The sequence below is a fragment of the Mesoplodon bidens genome (assembly GCF_964165515.1).
Source record: "Mesoplodon bidens genome assembly, chromosome: 4".
Lineage (NCBI taxonomy): Eukaryota > Metazoa > Chordata > Mammalia > Artiodactyla > Ziphiidae > Mesoplodon > Mesoplodon bidens.
In genome coordinates this window covers 119,645,028-119,659,879 of record NC_138160.1, presented here as the reverse complement: position 1 = coordinate 119,659,879, position 14,852 = coordinate 119,645,028, and the positions used below count along the sequence as shown (strand labels likewise).

Sequence of the window (14,852 nt, the reverse complement as noted above, 5' to 3'; positions counted from 1 at the left end):
TGAAATGCCTACTGAGTCATTTCTTTGGGTCAGGACATTGACTCCAGAAGACCCCTGTAAAAATTCATAAGTTGGAAGAAAAACACATCAATCTCCTGGCACCTGTTGAACGTGGCAACCTAGGCTAGCCAACTGGGTCCTGTGGGAGGGGACTCAGCTTTTATGTTGGAGAAGAAGGTGGTGTTCAAAGGCAAGGAAAAGTAGGAGGCTTGTTTCACAGCCTGTGTCTCTCCAATACCAGAAGCCTGGGAATTATACTAAATAGTTCAAAAATCCTAATGGAGACAATGTCCTCTGGGACAAAGATGGGGAGAAGCCACTCCAGTGGCTGGAAGAATACTACTAACTTTCTTTGCTTTTGCTGGGTTGATACCAGGTGCCTGCAACTGCAACTCTGGTAACCTTGGGCTCACAAGACCTCCTGGCATTCATGTGTCTAATTTTAAATTATAAATGAATTAGTTATTATTTACTACTTGATTTATCGGTAGGCAAAGAAGAAGGTTTCTGAAGCTCAGAAGATGACATGGGTGGAGATCTCTGGTTTAGAGCAGGGATGACCGGAGGGACCAGGCCTGGAAGAGAGGAAGGAATGAGGGGTGTCCAAGGGCGAAGCGCAGCTCAGCAGTCCCAAGGCTGCAGCGTGACAAGCATATGGGGAAAGGTAGGAGCTGGTCCCCGCCACCTGCCGGTCAGCAGTCCTACCCACAGTCAGGCCGCGGCTGCCCTGGCCTAGTCCCAAAATATGTGAGCGCCGCCCCCTTCTCCTGCCCCTTTTCCCAGCCTCGCCCACGGGGTCCGGGGCTGGGTGGCAGGCGCCTGGAGCCGGGCGGGAGTCCCAGCGCGGGAGGAGCGGGGGCGGGGCGGCAGGGGGCGAGGCGGAGCCTCGGCGCTTCCAGGAGCCTTATTCCCGGCCGCAAGCCCGGGAGCGCTCAGTCTACCGAGGGAGCTGCGCGCGGAAGGCAGCTGGCCATACTGACTGAGGCTCAAGGGCTCGGGCGGACGGACAGACGGAGTGAATACAGAGACGCCCAGCGGCCGCGAGCTCCTCGCAGATCCCAGCCAGGCTTGCCCACAGAGGCCGGCAGCAGAACGTGCCCGGCAGGATCTCCTGAGCTCCTCCCGCCCGGCTCCCGTGCCAGCGCCCGGTGGCCGCCGCCTCCAAAGTGATTGCTGCCTCGCCGCCTCCGCCGAGTCCGGGACCATGAAGCTGCTGCCGTCGGTGGTACTGAAGCTCTTTCTGGCTGCAGGTAAGAGGGCTGCCGGGGGTCGGAGGGGGATGGGGACGCTCTGCAGGGGACACGGAGGAAGATCGCTGCAGCGCCCCCGGCGCGGGCCACTTGGTGGGGCCCGTGCTCCCTGGCAGGCGGGCGCCGGCAGCGGTACGTGGCGACGGGGGTCTGGGCGGGGGGTCTGAAGCGGCCTCGCCCCTCACCCGCAGTGCTCTCGGCGTTGGTGACCGGCGACAGCCTGGAGCGGCTTCGAAGAGGGCTGGCGGCTGGAACCAGCAATCTGGACTCCCCTACTCAATCTACGGACCAGCTGCTGCCCCCGGGAGGTGGTCGAGGCCGGGAAGTCCTGGACTTGGAAAAGACAGACCTGGACCTTTTCAGAGGTGGGTGTGAGGGATGCCCATCCTCGGACCCCCGTGGACAGTTGAAGAATAAGTGGACCTGGCATTTATGCCGATTGGGCACACGTATGGTTTGGGGGTTTTCATGGAGGACCTCAAGGAAAAGCCGCATGGCCTGACAAACTCACTGGGGGGTCCTAGAATGTAGATCCTGTTGTCTTTCTTGCCCAACGTGGTCTCACATGCCACGTTGCTGCCTTTCTGGATACTCTGAGGCAAACTGAAACAGGCAAGGTGTGTGGGGTTGGTACATTCCTCTGAGGTAAGCTGGGTGATAGGAACAAGGAATGGTTGAGATGCTTTCCTTAGAGTTTCTATGAAAAAATGTGCACAAGTCCTAATTCCCACATCAACTGACTATTATGTATAAAATAAGGTAACAGGGCTTCCCTGGTGGCGCAGTGGTTGAGAGTCCGCCTGCCGATGCAGGGGACATGGGTTTGTGCCCTGGTCCGGGAAGATCCCACATGCCGCGGAGTGGCTAGGCCCGTGAGCCATGGCCACTGAGCCTGCGCGTCCGGAGCCTGTGCTCTGCAAAGGGAGAGGCCACAACAGTGAGAGGCCCGTGTACCGCAAAAAAAATTAATAAATAAATAAGGTAACAGATGTGGAGATGCTAGGCACATACAAGGTGTGCAGTGTTAGTCTCCTCCATCCACCTGTCTCCAGGTTGGGGAAACAGGGGAACGAGGAGCACTTGGTCCCCCCTCAGGTTAGGCCAGCACCTCCTCGGGAGGCTGTGAATGGTGAGCACTGGGTCCCTAGAGAGCTGTATTGATATGCTGGGTGTCTACAAATCCTACACAAGCCTGGATACTTCCTGACCACCTTGAGTCCCTGAGAGAGACTCCAGGGGAGGAAGGGCCAAATGGGATCCTTCAACCAGCAGAGGTGCTGTGGCTAAGTAAATACAAGCACAGAGCAGAGTCCAGAGCCTCCAGTATTGCCTGCTTCCTTGCCCCCAGTCACCTGCAGAGATTCTTAAGGGTGGAGCAGGGACTGAGCCCTGGAGCCCCAGAATGACTATATTTGGTTGGAAAGATACCCACCTGTTCTAGCTCTGTCTGCTTCTCTGCCACCCTTCTTCCTTACCCAGAGCTTCCCTTAGGTGCTATCTCTATTTAGTATACATCAAGGGTCTGCTCCAAAGCTGAGGCTGGGTTCCCACCTTCCATCCTCTCACAGTGGCCCTCTGGGGGTCACTCCTGGCCTGAACAACCTGGATTCTCCTGGCCCTCTCCTCATAGGCAGGGCAGAGCTGGGCTGTGACTCACCCTCCACCCACACAGCTGCTCCTCCTAGCTCTGCAGACCTGACTCACTGCTCCCTCTCCCAGGCAGGAGCCTGGCTGTCACCCTGTCACTCTCTCCCTCCCTTTTCTGTTTTTTAAAAAATAAATTTATTTATTTATTTATTTATTTTTGGCTGTGCTGGGTCTTCATTGCTGCGTGCAGGCTTTCTCTAGTTGCAGAGAGCAGGGGCTACTCTTCATTGTGGTGTGCAGGCTTCTCATTACGGTGGCTTCTCTTGTTGCAGAGCGCGGGCTTTAGGCATGTGGGCTTCAGTAGTTGGGGCACACAGGCTCAGTAGTTGTGGCTCATGGGCTCTAGAGTGCAGGCTCAGTAGTTGTGGCGCACAGTCTTAGTTGCTCCACGGCATGTGGGATCTTCCTGGACCAGGGCTCGAACCCGTGTCCCCTGCATTGGCAGGTGGATTCTTAACCACCGCGCCACCAGGGAAGTCCCTCTCCCTCCTTTTTCTGATCGGCCGGGCCCTCCTGCCTCAATTTCACCACAGCCATGGTCATTGGTTTCCTCTGAGCATCTGCCTCACCTTCTGAGTTCTGAAAGGGCCTGGGTCTGCACCAGAGGAAACAAGAGTCTATGGGACTACTACTGGCATCTGCCTCTTCCTTTTTCTTGGGTTTGCTGGGCAAAGACTATTTTTCAGGTGTAGGGATCCTATCACCTAAAATAAATAACTGTTACCATTTATTAAGTGCCTCCTGTATTCTAGGCACCTAACATGTTATTGTGGATTGATTAATCCTTGCTGCAACCCTCTGAGATAGGAACACCTGTTCTCCACTTTTTACCAAGAGCTCCAGGGTTCAGAGAGATTAAGTGACTTGCCCAAGATCACATGGCTGAAATTCGAGCATGGGCCTGCTGACTTCAGAGCCCATTCATTGTCTCATTCCTGGCTCAGCATCCCAGGTGCTCTAGGCTTGTCTGGAAGAGGGGACTGGGTTGTGTGAGGCAGCTTGGTGTGTTGGGAAAGAGCACTGGATATGGAGTCCAGAGACCACATTTCAGATCCCAAACCTGTAGGACCTTGGGCAAGTCACTGCCTTTCGGGACCTCAAGTTTTTTAACTGAAAATGGAAAGCCATATTTTTTGAAGTCAATTCCACCTTGAGGATCTTAGGACTCCAGTCTAATGTATGACGTTCATCCTTCTACCAGACATGTGGCTATAGCCATAGACAGCAGGCACCTTTTTTTCTGCTGGGACAAGGGAGGGGAGACTTGTGTCAGACCCCTGGGCTGATGGGCATAGCCCATGATCAGTCCCAGCTGGATGTCTGTGTGAGGTTGTTTTTCCCTTTTTAAGTGTGGAAAGAATGGGGAGAGTTATCATTGTTCTAGTTCCTTCTGATAGTTCTTTACTTTCCATCTTTCTGCTTCTTGTGCACTGTACTCCCCATCCTAGGGAGCTATAAACAGGACATCTGGGGATAAATGTAAATGGACCTTTGAGAGAAGTGGTGAGCTGCAAATAGCACACAGAGCAGGGTAAATATTTTGCTTGATGTCAAAAAAGCAAGGCTCTTTGAAATTAGCACACTATTGTAAATCAACTATAGATCAATAAAAATATTTTTTAAATTAAAAAAAATTTAAAAAGTTGAAACAGCAAATCTCTGACCAGAGGTGGCCTGCTTGCTGTCCCTGAGCCTAGTTCTGCTCTGGGCTCATGGTCCGCTGCTGCTAATGGGTACCCCAGAGGGGACCACCTGAACATGGGTACTGTTCTTATTTTAGGAGCCTCTTCCCTCTAAAATACCCTCCAAGTACCTTCTCCAGAAGCAATTTTTATCTCTGACGCTGTCTTCCTGCAAATGGGTCACTGAGTGCAGCATCAGGAAATGAGGCTGATTTAAAGCCAAAATAGAACCAAGTGGACGTGGGGGAGTAGGAGATGAGGATGGACAGTGGGGTGGGGGTGAGGTTAGTAGAATTGCCCCATCATATGCAGTTACTCAACAAAAGCTAGCATTCTTAGAATGAGGTGCTTTTTTGTTTTTTTTTTTAGTGTCACTTGGACCCAGTAGTCTTTTTTTTTTTAACATCTTTATTGGAGTATAATTGCTTTACAATGGTGTGTTAGTTTCTGCTGTATAACAAAGGGAATCAGCTATACATATACATACATCCCCTTGTCCCCTCCCTCTTACATCTCCCTCCCACCCTCCCTATCCCACCCCTCTAGGTGGTCACAAAGCACCGAGCTGATCTCCCTGTGCTATGCGGCTGCTTCCCACTAGCTATCTATTTTACATTTGGTAGTGTATATATGTCACTGCCACTGTCTCACTTCGTCCCAGCTTACCCTTCCCCCTCCCCGTGTCCTCAAGTCCATAGAATGAGGTTCTTAAACTGAGTTTATGAAATGCCTTCCTTGGGACCCCCCAGCCTCTACTTCCTCCACCACTTTTGGGAGTTCTGCCCAGTCTTCCTTCAGCTTTTGGGAGGCACTGAGCCGAGAGGCCTTCCCAGGCCTCTGACTTCAGGTAGGATCAAAACGTCCTTCCAGACACTGTGCTGTTCTGATTTTTTCCCCTGAGGAAGTCAAAGACTTAACAGGGTACTTTTCTACTGCAGCTGCTTTCTCTTCCAAGCCACAAGCTCTGGCCACACCGAGCAAGGAGGAGCGTGGGAAAAGAAAGAAGAAAGGCAAGGGGTTTGGGAAGAAGAGAGATCCATGTCTACGGAAATACAAGGACTTCTGCATCCATGGAGAATGCAAATATGTGAAGGAGCTCCGGGCTCCATCCTGCATGTAAGTGTCCCTTCCCCAGGGCTGACTGTTAACAGCTCACTCTTTGTCAGCCTGGTGGCTGTTCCTGGTTGTCACTGTTCCTTGAATTCATAAATCCACCCAGTTTCTTCTCAACCTCTGGGAGGAAGTTGGGAGGAGGGGAAATATTTTTAGTCAGCGGAAGGGGCTCCCCCCAGCAGGATGCAATTTCCTGTGGCGTGGGTTTGTGACGCTCTTTCATCTTTGGGGGCATTTCCTGCTTGCTCAGAAATGAGCACACGCTAGGAGAGCTGACACCTGAAGGCAGGTTCTTCATTTCTGCCTCATGCCCTACTCCAGATGGGAGAAGCCAGTAGGAAACATGGCAGAGTGGGGCTCCTGCGTAGAGTGGAGCTCCCGTGGTCTTCTTTCCCAAGTCCTGCAGGTAGGTATGAGGTGCATTTGGATATGTGCTATGCAGGTATGTGTACTCAGACATATGTGCATGTGAATGAGCAAATGTGGGTTGATTCTAAGACATGGCAGGACTGTAGAGAAAGCAATCATTGTGGGAGCAGGGAGAAGCCCCTCCTCCCTTCTTCCTCACCCTGGCGAGGGCCAGGAGGTGGGGGACATGGTGGGTATTGACCTTTGGCTATGAGGGTGGGAGAACACTTCCTTTGTGTAAGATTAACGGAAAATGGAACCCAACTCAGTAGGCATCAGCCCCCGGTCAGGCAGCACCACCCCTTCCCTGGGCAGGGGTGTGGGTGGAGAGGCCATGGGTTCCCCAGCCACTCTGCTAGGCCAAGCCCAGCAAATGGCTGCCTTGGCAACCCCTCAGGGATGACGACACTGCCATGCTCTGTGGCAGGCATAATGTCGCCACTGTGCCTGAGACCAACACCCACATCAGGCTGTAAACATGCACTCTCTTCTGCTGGGCCTGAGTTTCTGTGGAGTGGCAGCCTCTGTGATCTGGGAGGCTCTGGACAGAGTCAGGAGATTGCTGTGTGCACACCGCTTCCCAGCCTGTCAAGAAGGCTGGCTGCCTCGCATCTCTTCTGCTGTGATTGGTACAGATCCTTTGGGTTTTTTTTTAAAGCTTCCTTGTCCCATCTGATCTCATATAGCAGAGTTGCCCTGTATTTGGCAATTGTCAGACAGACCCATCACTCTCCTCTATGTCTACAGTCACTTGTGTGTCCTCTCCTTTCATATCCTTGTCAAGAGCTTGGTATCGGAAGGGTTGCTTAAGAGTGACCTAGAGAGTGGGAGGGAGACGCAAGAGGGAGGAAGTATGAGGATATATGTATACATATAGCTGATTCCCTTTGTTATACAGCAGAAACTAACACAATATTGTAAAGCAATTACACTCCAATGAAGATGTTAAAAAAAAAAAAAAAGAGTGACCTAGACAGTCCCCAAATTATTCTTCCAGCAGTCTTGAGACAGGGCAGGGAATGTTTGTCCTAAATTTGTAAACTGGCCTCATTAGCACAGGGTGGAGGCAGTGACTCTGAGTGTAGTCAAGATGGATCAAGGCCAGAAATCTGTCTGGGCCGAACTGGTCCAGGGCGTTGGTGGACAGACTTCCACCGCTCAGCTGAGAACCCTTTTAAGGTTTCTCTCCTGGAGAGCTGAGCTTGACTGACCACCTAAACCCAGAGAACCTAGCTAATGGTGTCCAGGGTCAAGATGGCCCTAGAGATGGTGATGGTAACTGTGACAGTGCCTTCCTTCCTTTGCCCTGGAGCTTTACAGTTTACATTTAATATGAGTTGAGCCCAACAGCTCTCTATTGAGCACCTACTTGGTGCCAGCTATTCTAGGGGACGGGAAAATACAGCCCTGTATTCTCAAAAGCCCTCTGCTGGGTAGGCAGGGCTTGCTGTCTGTACTTGAAAGATGAGGAAACTGGAGCCCAGAAGTAGGAAGTGATTTGTCTGAGATCAACAGCTAAATAAAGTATGTGGAAACAGGACAGGCACTCAGGTGCCTGACTTCCGGTCCAACGTGCTTTTCATGCCCCCAGGCTGCACTGGGTGTTGGATTGCGTCCTTCTTCCCTGTCTGTTCTTACAGAGTTGAAGCATGATTTTACAGAGGGCAGCTATTATACTAGAGGTCTCCCAAGGCTTTTTCTAATTGAAGAGCATGGAGTCTGATGTGAAGACTCTGTGTCTGCTTCCTAGGCAGATTTTCAAGGGGCTGGATTCTGTGTCTGGCTTGGCAGCCTCCTGCCTCCAGCCCTTGGTACTCAGGGCAGCAGGCAGCAAGAAGACACAGAGCTCCTGGTTTGGGAGAATGTGACATCTGGACACCTACATCTGGGACGCTTTGTGGCTCCTTCTTGCCTCCAGACCCAGCAACCACCAGCCGGGTGTGTCAGGCTGCCGTGGTGAGCTTGAGGCTGGCCAGCTTCCTAAACCAGCCCTCTGCAGCCATCACCCACAGGAAAACCCTTTTGTGTCACCAGCCAAAAGTTGCCCTCAAAGAGCAGTTTCCTGGGGCTCCTGATGAGCTGCTGACCCAGAAACTGGCTACAAAGTTTCCTGTGGCTGGAGGAAACCTGGGGACGGTTAGCCTGACAAGGACTCAGAGCTGGAAGAGAGACAGGCCTGAAGGCTCTACTTGGCCTCACTGCCCAGATGCCAAGAAGGAATGGCGAGCCCCCTTCTCTTTGGCTCCGTCTGACTTTGGTGCTCCCTTCCTCAGAATATGGGCAGTATCCTCCGGAATCTGATTATATAGTAACTCCCACACATGTGGGACTTGGCCTTTTATTAAGTACTTTTATTTGTATTATCTCATTTGAGCTTCACAAAGCTCTAGTGAGGTAGGCATTTATTATTCCTGCCTTTCACATGAGAAAACTGAAGCTTGGAAACGCGACTGTAACTTGCTCCAGATCACCTGGCTAGAAATAGCAGCAGGACCAGTCTGGAGCTCATGTATTCTGAATCCCCTCCGCCAAATGGTGCCCCCTCCACCTCCTGGGGTAGGGGTGGAGAAATCCAATTTGGAAGATGTCTCTGTACTCTAGAGGGTCCTTGCTTCTGTTGTAATACAAGTTCTGAAGTGGGCCACAGACGTGGGTAGGAGGAACACATCCCGGTTTGATGGGTCACTGGCTCTGGGCAAGACACACGATCTTGCCCTCACCCTGGGATGCTTGGAATGCTCCTTCCCTGGAGGGAGCCAGGAGTTGTCTGCAAAGGGAGGGGGACGTGGGTAATATTAGGATGTTTACATTATTATCCTTTTGACTCAGGGTGGGGGTGGAGGGATTATGTAACTGAATTGCGGGACTCTGAGGCCAAGCTTTATTTCTATCATCTGAGTAAGTACCTGTGGGGTTTGAATGATGGGCTGGAAGTGAAAAACAGACTCAACTTCACCTTCCCTCCCCGCAGGAAAGCACAGTCTCTGAAGTCAGCCAGACTGCTGGGTCAAATCCTGGCTCTACCACTCACTAGCTGTGTAATCTTGGGCAGGTTATCTAACAGAAGTTTGGCCTTAGTCTTTTCAACTTTAAAATGGGGATAGTAACTCCTACTTCATAGAGTTGTTTTTTTTTTTTTTTTTTTTTTTTTTTTTTTTGCGGTACACGGGCCTCTCACTGTTGTGGCCTCTCCCGTTGCGGAGCACAGGCTCCGGACGCACAGGCTCAGTGGCCATGGCTTACGGGCCCAGCCACTCCGCGGCATGTGGGATCTTCCCGGACCGGGGCATGAACCCGTGTGCTCTGCATCGGCAGGCGGACTCTCAACCACTGCGCCACCGGGGAAGCCCATAGAGATGTTTTTAAGATTACATGAAATGATCCTTGTAAAGCAATTAGCACAGAGTACTTGGCTCATAGTAAGCCTGTAATGTGTGCTATTCATTGTTATTTATCATTCAAGATAACAGTAATAATAACTGAGAGAGCAGAGTCAGACTGCTCTCTGTTTCTGCTCCAGAAACCCATCAAGCCCATCAGATATGTGTTTCCTTGGGGTAACCTACACTGTTCAGAATGGAAAGAACTATGAATTTGGAATTTGGTCCTTCTGCTCCCTAGTTGTGAAACATTTCGCAAATCATTTACTCTCTCTGACCCTAATCTTAGTCTTTCAATATGTAAAAGAGGTTATACCTGCCTACCAGGGTGTTATGAGTCTCAGTTAAGCTAGTCGATAAGGACAGCGTCTTATAAACTGTAAAGTGCTTTGAACAAGTGATTTTCCAGGGGTGCTCCTAAGAGCATCCTCTATGTCCTGGCAGGATAGGGGTCATTGTTTTGTCCACCTGGGCCGATGGGACAGATGCATGGAGAGGCTGGCTAAGGAGCTGTGTGCTCTGCTGTGGGCCTGACCTACATTTACCCTGCAGTGAGGTGGTTCCCCGAAACACCCAGGAGGAGCTGGGAAAGGAAGAGGTGCTGGGCAGGAAGGCAGGGGCAGCCTGGCCCCTGGGTCTGATAGGTCTGCTCCTTGGAACTTTCCTGGTACCTCTCGGCAGGAAGAAGGGATTCCTTGCTCTGAGGAACCAGGTGCCTAACCTTTTCCCCAGAGGATGTGCAGTTCAGAATAGAGGGCCACTGGGTTCTCGGTGCTTCCTTCAGCAGTTAGTGGCCTAAAGTCCCCAGGCAGACAGTGCCACTGCATCCCTGACTGGGCATTTATGGATGTGTGTGGGCAGCACACTGAGCTCACCGTCAGACAATCTGTGTCTGTGTCTCTGCCCTGCTTGTGTGACTGTGGGGAAAATAGCTCTGCCTTTCTGTAACATGGGCTCCTACCTACATCAAAGGATCTCTGGGATGCCCAGATAAAAAAAAAGGGATGTGAGGGAATTCCCTGGCAGTCCAGTGGTTAGGACCATGCTTTCACTGCTGAGGGCCTGGGTTCAATCCCTGGTCGGGGAACTAAGATCCCACAAGCCAAGCCGCGCAGCTCCGCCACAAAAAAAGAAAGGGACGTGAATGTGCTTATTCAACTGTGGGCACTTCTCAGTCTTCCCAAGGGCTTCCAGGAAAAGTTTTGTGTTAGAAGAGGCAGTTGCCATCTGATTTATTTCTTGAGTAAGAAAAGCCAAGGGTTTTTTTCTGACATTCTAAAATGTACTGGCAGGACAGCTAGGCAAGAAGATGTTTTCTTGGTTTGTTTGCTTTGTCCTGGGATGAAGTAGGCCTGATAGCCCAGCGTTCAAAGGCCAAAGGCCCAAATTCAGCTTTCAAGTTGGGCCTTGCACCCAGGGGGAGCTGGGAGTTAAATGAAGGAAACTTGAGAAAAATGACTTCTGGCAAAGGAACAGGGCCTATTAATAGGCTGGGCAGTGGCAGAGGAACTGGATGCTGGAAGCATTGGTGGGGAAGGCTGGGTTTATTTCTGGGTCAGAGTGTTGAGGGGCCTCGCTAGAGGGAGTGATACTGAATCCCCTCAGTCCAACCCACCAGCTCTTGTGCCCAAGTCCTCTGAACATTTTAACACACGTGTAATTAATCATCCACACGTGGAACAATCTAGCCAAGACCTGCAGTCCTCCTTTGCTTTTTCCCTGCCTGGAGCAGGAATTTTGTGCCAGAGGACCAAAGGGAATGAAGAAGGGGAGGGCGTGGAGTGAAGGAGGAAGGCCACAGAGCCTTTAGACGGGCTTCTAAAGAGTCTTGTACTAGAGAAGGCTAGAGGAAGGACAGGAATCACAGTTAGGGACTGACAGGCTGAAGCTGTGAGGAGTGGGCTCTGGCTTATGTAGGTGGCCCGTTGCCAAGAGTGAAGCCAAACCACTAACTTCATCTCTGCTTTGTTCTGTTTTGGACCAGCTGCCACCAGGGTTACCATGGAGAGAGGTGCCATGGGCTGAGCCTCCCAGTGAAAAATCGTTTATATACCTATGATCACACGACCATCCTGGTTGTGGTGGTCGTGGTGCTGTCATCTGTCTGTCTGCTGGTCATCGTGGGGCTTCTCATGTTTTGGTGAGTGTTACAGGCTGTTTTCGCAAATCACTTCTATTCCTCCTCCTCCAGGATCTTCTACCTGATGGTCACATGAGCCCTCTAACCTCCCAAATCCTGGGCTAGGAGTCTGACTAACATTCCTGGCTACAGGCTCTCCAAGAACCTGGCTTCTCTGGTATGACATATGTCCAGTGTCTAGAGCCCAGGGCAAAAATTGCCAGGCCATAGGAGGTCCTGCTTCTCACAGCAGGCTCAGCAACCCACCCATGGAGCCACATCTTCACACAGTTATTTTTCCTGACTCTGTTCTCTGATGGCATTAGGGTATGGTGTGGTAGTCAGGGCATGGGTGGTGTATCCTTCCACATCTGTGGCATCTAGTCCCCAGGCCATGCTTTCAATCCAGCTTATATTCTAGACTGAGGAGACCTACTAAGCACTCTGTGCCCATTTACAAGCATGCAACTCATGTGTTGTGAGACCTGGATCAAGTCACCTGTCTTTCTAAGGGTTGTAATCTTTCAGTGATTGTAATCTCTGTTCCCCTACCTCATAAAGATGTTGTGAGGATTGTATAAATGAGGTGAAAGGTGAAAGTCCTTAGCAAATTGTAGCCTGCCATTAGAGACAGGCATCCTTTGGGGCAGTTGGACCTTTGGCCAGAGGTCTGTTGAACTGCCGTATCCTCTGGGCTTTTCCAAGTATGGAGAGAATCACTGGGCAGAATCTTTTGGAAGGACCAGCTCTGGAACCTGCACCCTGCTGTAGCAGGCAGAGCTTGCTCACAAAACTTAACTTTCCTCAGGTACCACAGGAGAGGAGGTTATGACGTGGAAAATGAAGAGAAAGTGAAATTGGGCATGACTACGTCACACTGAGAGAAACCTGTGCTCAAGGTAATGGTCCATCCTTTGCCCAATGGTACCATCACCACCTTTCCTGGATCTGTTTCTAGGCATGCTGAATTCTTCTCTTGACCTAGGAATTAGGGGTTAGGCTGCTATGGAGTCAGGGTCCCACTGCAGAATTGTTTTCAAAAAGGTTCTCGGTGCTGCATCTCCACTTAGGGTGGAAGTTGCTAGAGAGATACCCAAGACCAATGCCTGAGAAGACAGCTTCTCTCGTCCTTGTCTCTTCTCCTTCCCACCCCTTCCCAGAAGATCTTTCCACTTCTTAAAGCTGGACCCAGGAGACGCTTAAGACCTCTTAAGCTGGATCCAGCTTTTAAATGCCTTCTTCTTGTGCTTTAGGAATCAGCTGGGGACTGCTACCTCTGAGAAGATACAAGTTGATGACAGACTCTGCAGAGGGGAAGGACTTCACAACTAGCCATGAAGATTCCTTCATCCCCAGTTGCCATCTAAATTGGGCCTCCCATAACTGCTTTGCCAAAATACCAGAGCCTTCAAGTGCCAAACAGAATATGTCCAGTGGGATCTGGGTCAGAAGAAAGTAAAAGTGAGGGACCTTCGTGCCCTTCTGATTCTCCTCCACCAAGCCCTACTTACCCCCATAAGTTTGTTTAAACACTTATCTTCTGGATTAAAATGCCAGTTAAATTCCATATGCTCCAGGATCTTTGCCTGAAACAAAGAAAGGAGAGGAAGAAAGAAAGATTCGAGGACTGGAAGAAAGTAACAAAGATTGAGAAGCCATGTACTCAGCAAGCCACCAAGGGATCTGCCATTTGGACCCTTCAGTGCTGGATTTGATGAGTTAACTGTGAAATACCATAAACCTGAGAACTCTGAATTTTGGGACTTCTACCCAGATGGAAAAATAACAACTATTTTTGTTTGTTTGTTTGTAAAATGCCTCTTAAATTATATATTTATTTTATTCTATGTATGTTAATTTATTTAGTTTTTAACAATCTAACAATAATATTTCAAGTGCCTAGACTGTTACTTTGGCAATTTCCTGGCCCTCCACCCTGCATCCCCCACCATCTGGTTCAGCATTACTCTCCTCTGCTGCAAATGTGAGATGGCTCTGTGATCCATCTGTTGTAATCTATTGTCTGTCCACATTTCGGAAGATCTTCCATGATCTGAGTGCCACAGGGGGAGTTCTGTGTGGTCAGGATGTAGGAATTAACTTTGTCAGATCCACTCTATGAGTTGGACGGCAGTCTTGCCTAGGCGATTGTGTCTACCGTTTGTGTTTTGAAAGCCCAAGGTGCTGATGTCAAGATGTAACAGATATCGGTATTCCCCTGTGTCCTCTCCCTGCCCAGTCTCAGAAGAAGTTGGGCTTCCATGCCTGTAGCTTTCCTGGCCCCTCACCCTCCATGGGCCCAGGTCCACAGAGTGGGAACTCACTGTCCCTTGTGTCAAGACATTTCTCTTATCCTGCCGTTCTTCTGGTGCTACTCCATGCAGGGGTCAATGCAGCAGAGGATAATCTAGAAAAGATATTAGCAAAGAAAAAGGCTGAGGAGGAACAGGAAACATTGGAGCTGACTGTTCTTAGTAATTGATAACCTACCAATTGCTACAGAGAAGGTTGGAGGTGAGGAGGGCTTTTGTGTAAACCCACCCACCTCACCAAAACTACAAAGGTATGCTGTCGTGGTCCCTTCTGGAAGTTTCTGGTGCCATTACTGAACTGTTACAAACCTGAATTTCCAAACCTGGTTTATATTTATACTTTGCAATTCAAATAAAGATAACCCTTACTCCATAGCCTTCTGTCTGCTTGTTTTAACTGGGAGCTAGTTTAACGTAGGTATTTTCTAAGCCCATAAATAGCCCAGGCCTATTTATATATACTATCTCAGTATCCCCAACAACCCTATGTAAGAGGTACCATTGTCCCATTTTTCCAGAATCGGAAACTGAGGCTTGGAGAGGTTAGGTAACTTGCCCGAGAATACACAGTTGGTAAGTGAGAGAGCTGCAACTGGTAATCTGATTCTAATCATTTGTCTTAGTACTTAGATCATACCATCTCTGAGACAGGAGAGAATAGATCTTTCACACAGGAAGTTGGGCTGGCTGTAACGAGGAAAGACATCTGCCCATTCAGTGGGCAGACCCTGGCGTCAGGGCCTATGCTGTCTGTGCAAGCAGGCATTGCTCCTGGAGGAAACAAATCACCTTTGACTCCCCTCTCATGCTCCACATTCCATCTATCAGCAAATCTTGTCAGACCTACCTTTTGGATATATGCTGAATGCAGCCACTTCTCATCACTGTCACTATCATCACCCCAGTCCAATTCACCATCACCTCTTACCCAGACTTTTTCT

The 14,852-nt window shown here is 50.1% G+C and overlaps 1 protein-coding gene across 1 annotated transcript; it reads left to right on the top strand.

Moving 5' to 3' along the window:
• The first annotated feature begins 927 nt into the window (after positions 1 to 927).
• HBEGF (heparin binding EGF like growth factor) lies at positions 928 to 14,278 on the top strand. The gene is made up of 6 exons (XM_081233071.1): positions 928 to 1,250; positions 1,442 to 1,615; positions 5,518 to 5,695; positions 11,465 to 11,620; positions 12,408 to 12,498; positions 12,853 to 14,278. The coding sequence occupies exons 1-5, from the start codon at positions 1,205 to 1,207 to the stop codon at positions 12,478 to 12,480; spliced, it is 627 nt and encodes a 208-aa protein (XP_081089197.1). The 5' UTR covers positions 928 to 1,204; the 3' UTR covers positions 12,481 to 12,498; positions 12,853 to 14,278.
• Positions 14,279 to 14,852: the final 574 nt, after the last annotated feature.

Bases quoted from the DNA above. Each gene is read 5' to 3' on its own strand.
- HBEGF (XM_081233071.1), top strand. From the start codon at position 1,205: ATGAAGCTGCTGCCGTCGGTGGTACTGAAGCTCTTTCTGGCTGCAG. The intron at 1,251-1,441 runs GTAAGAGGGCTG...CCTCACCCGCAG, and splicing joins GAAGCTCTTTCTGGCTGCAG to TGCTCTCGGCGTTGGTGACC. The intron at 5,696-11,464 runs GTAAGTGTCCCT...GTTTTGGACCAG, and splicing joins CTCCGGGCTCCATCCTGCAT to CTGCCACCAGGGTTACCATG.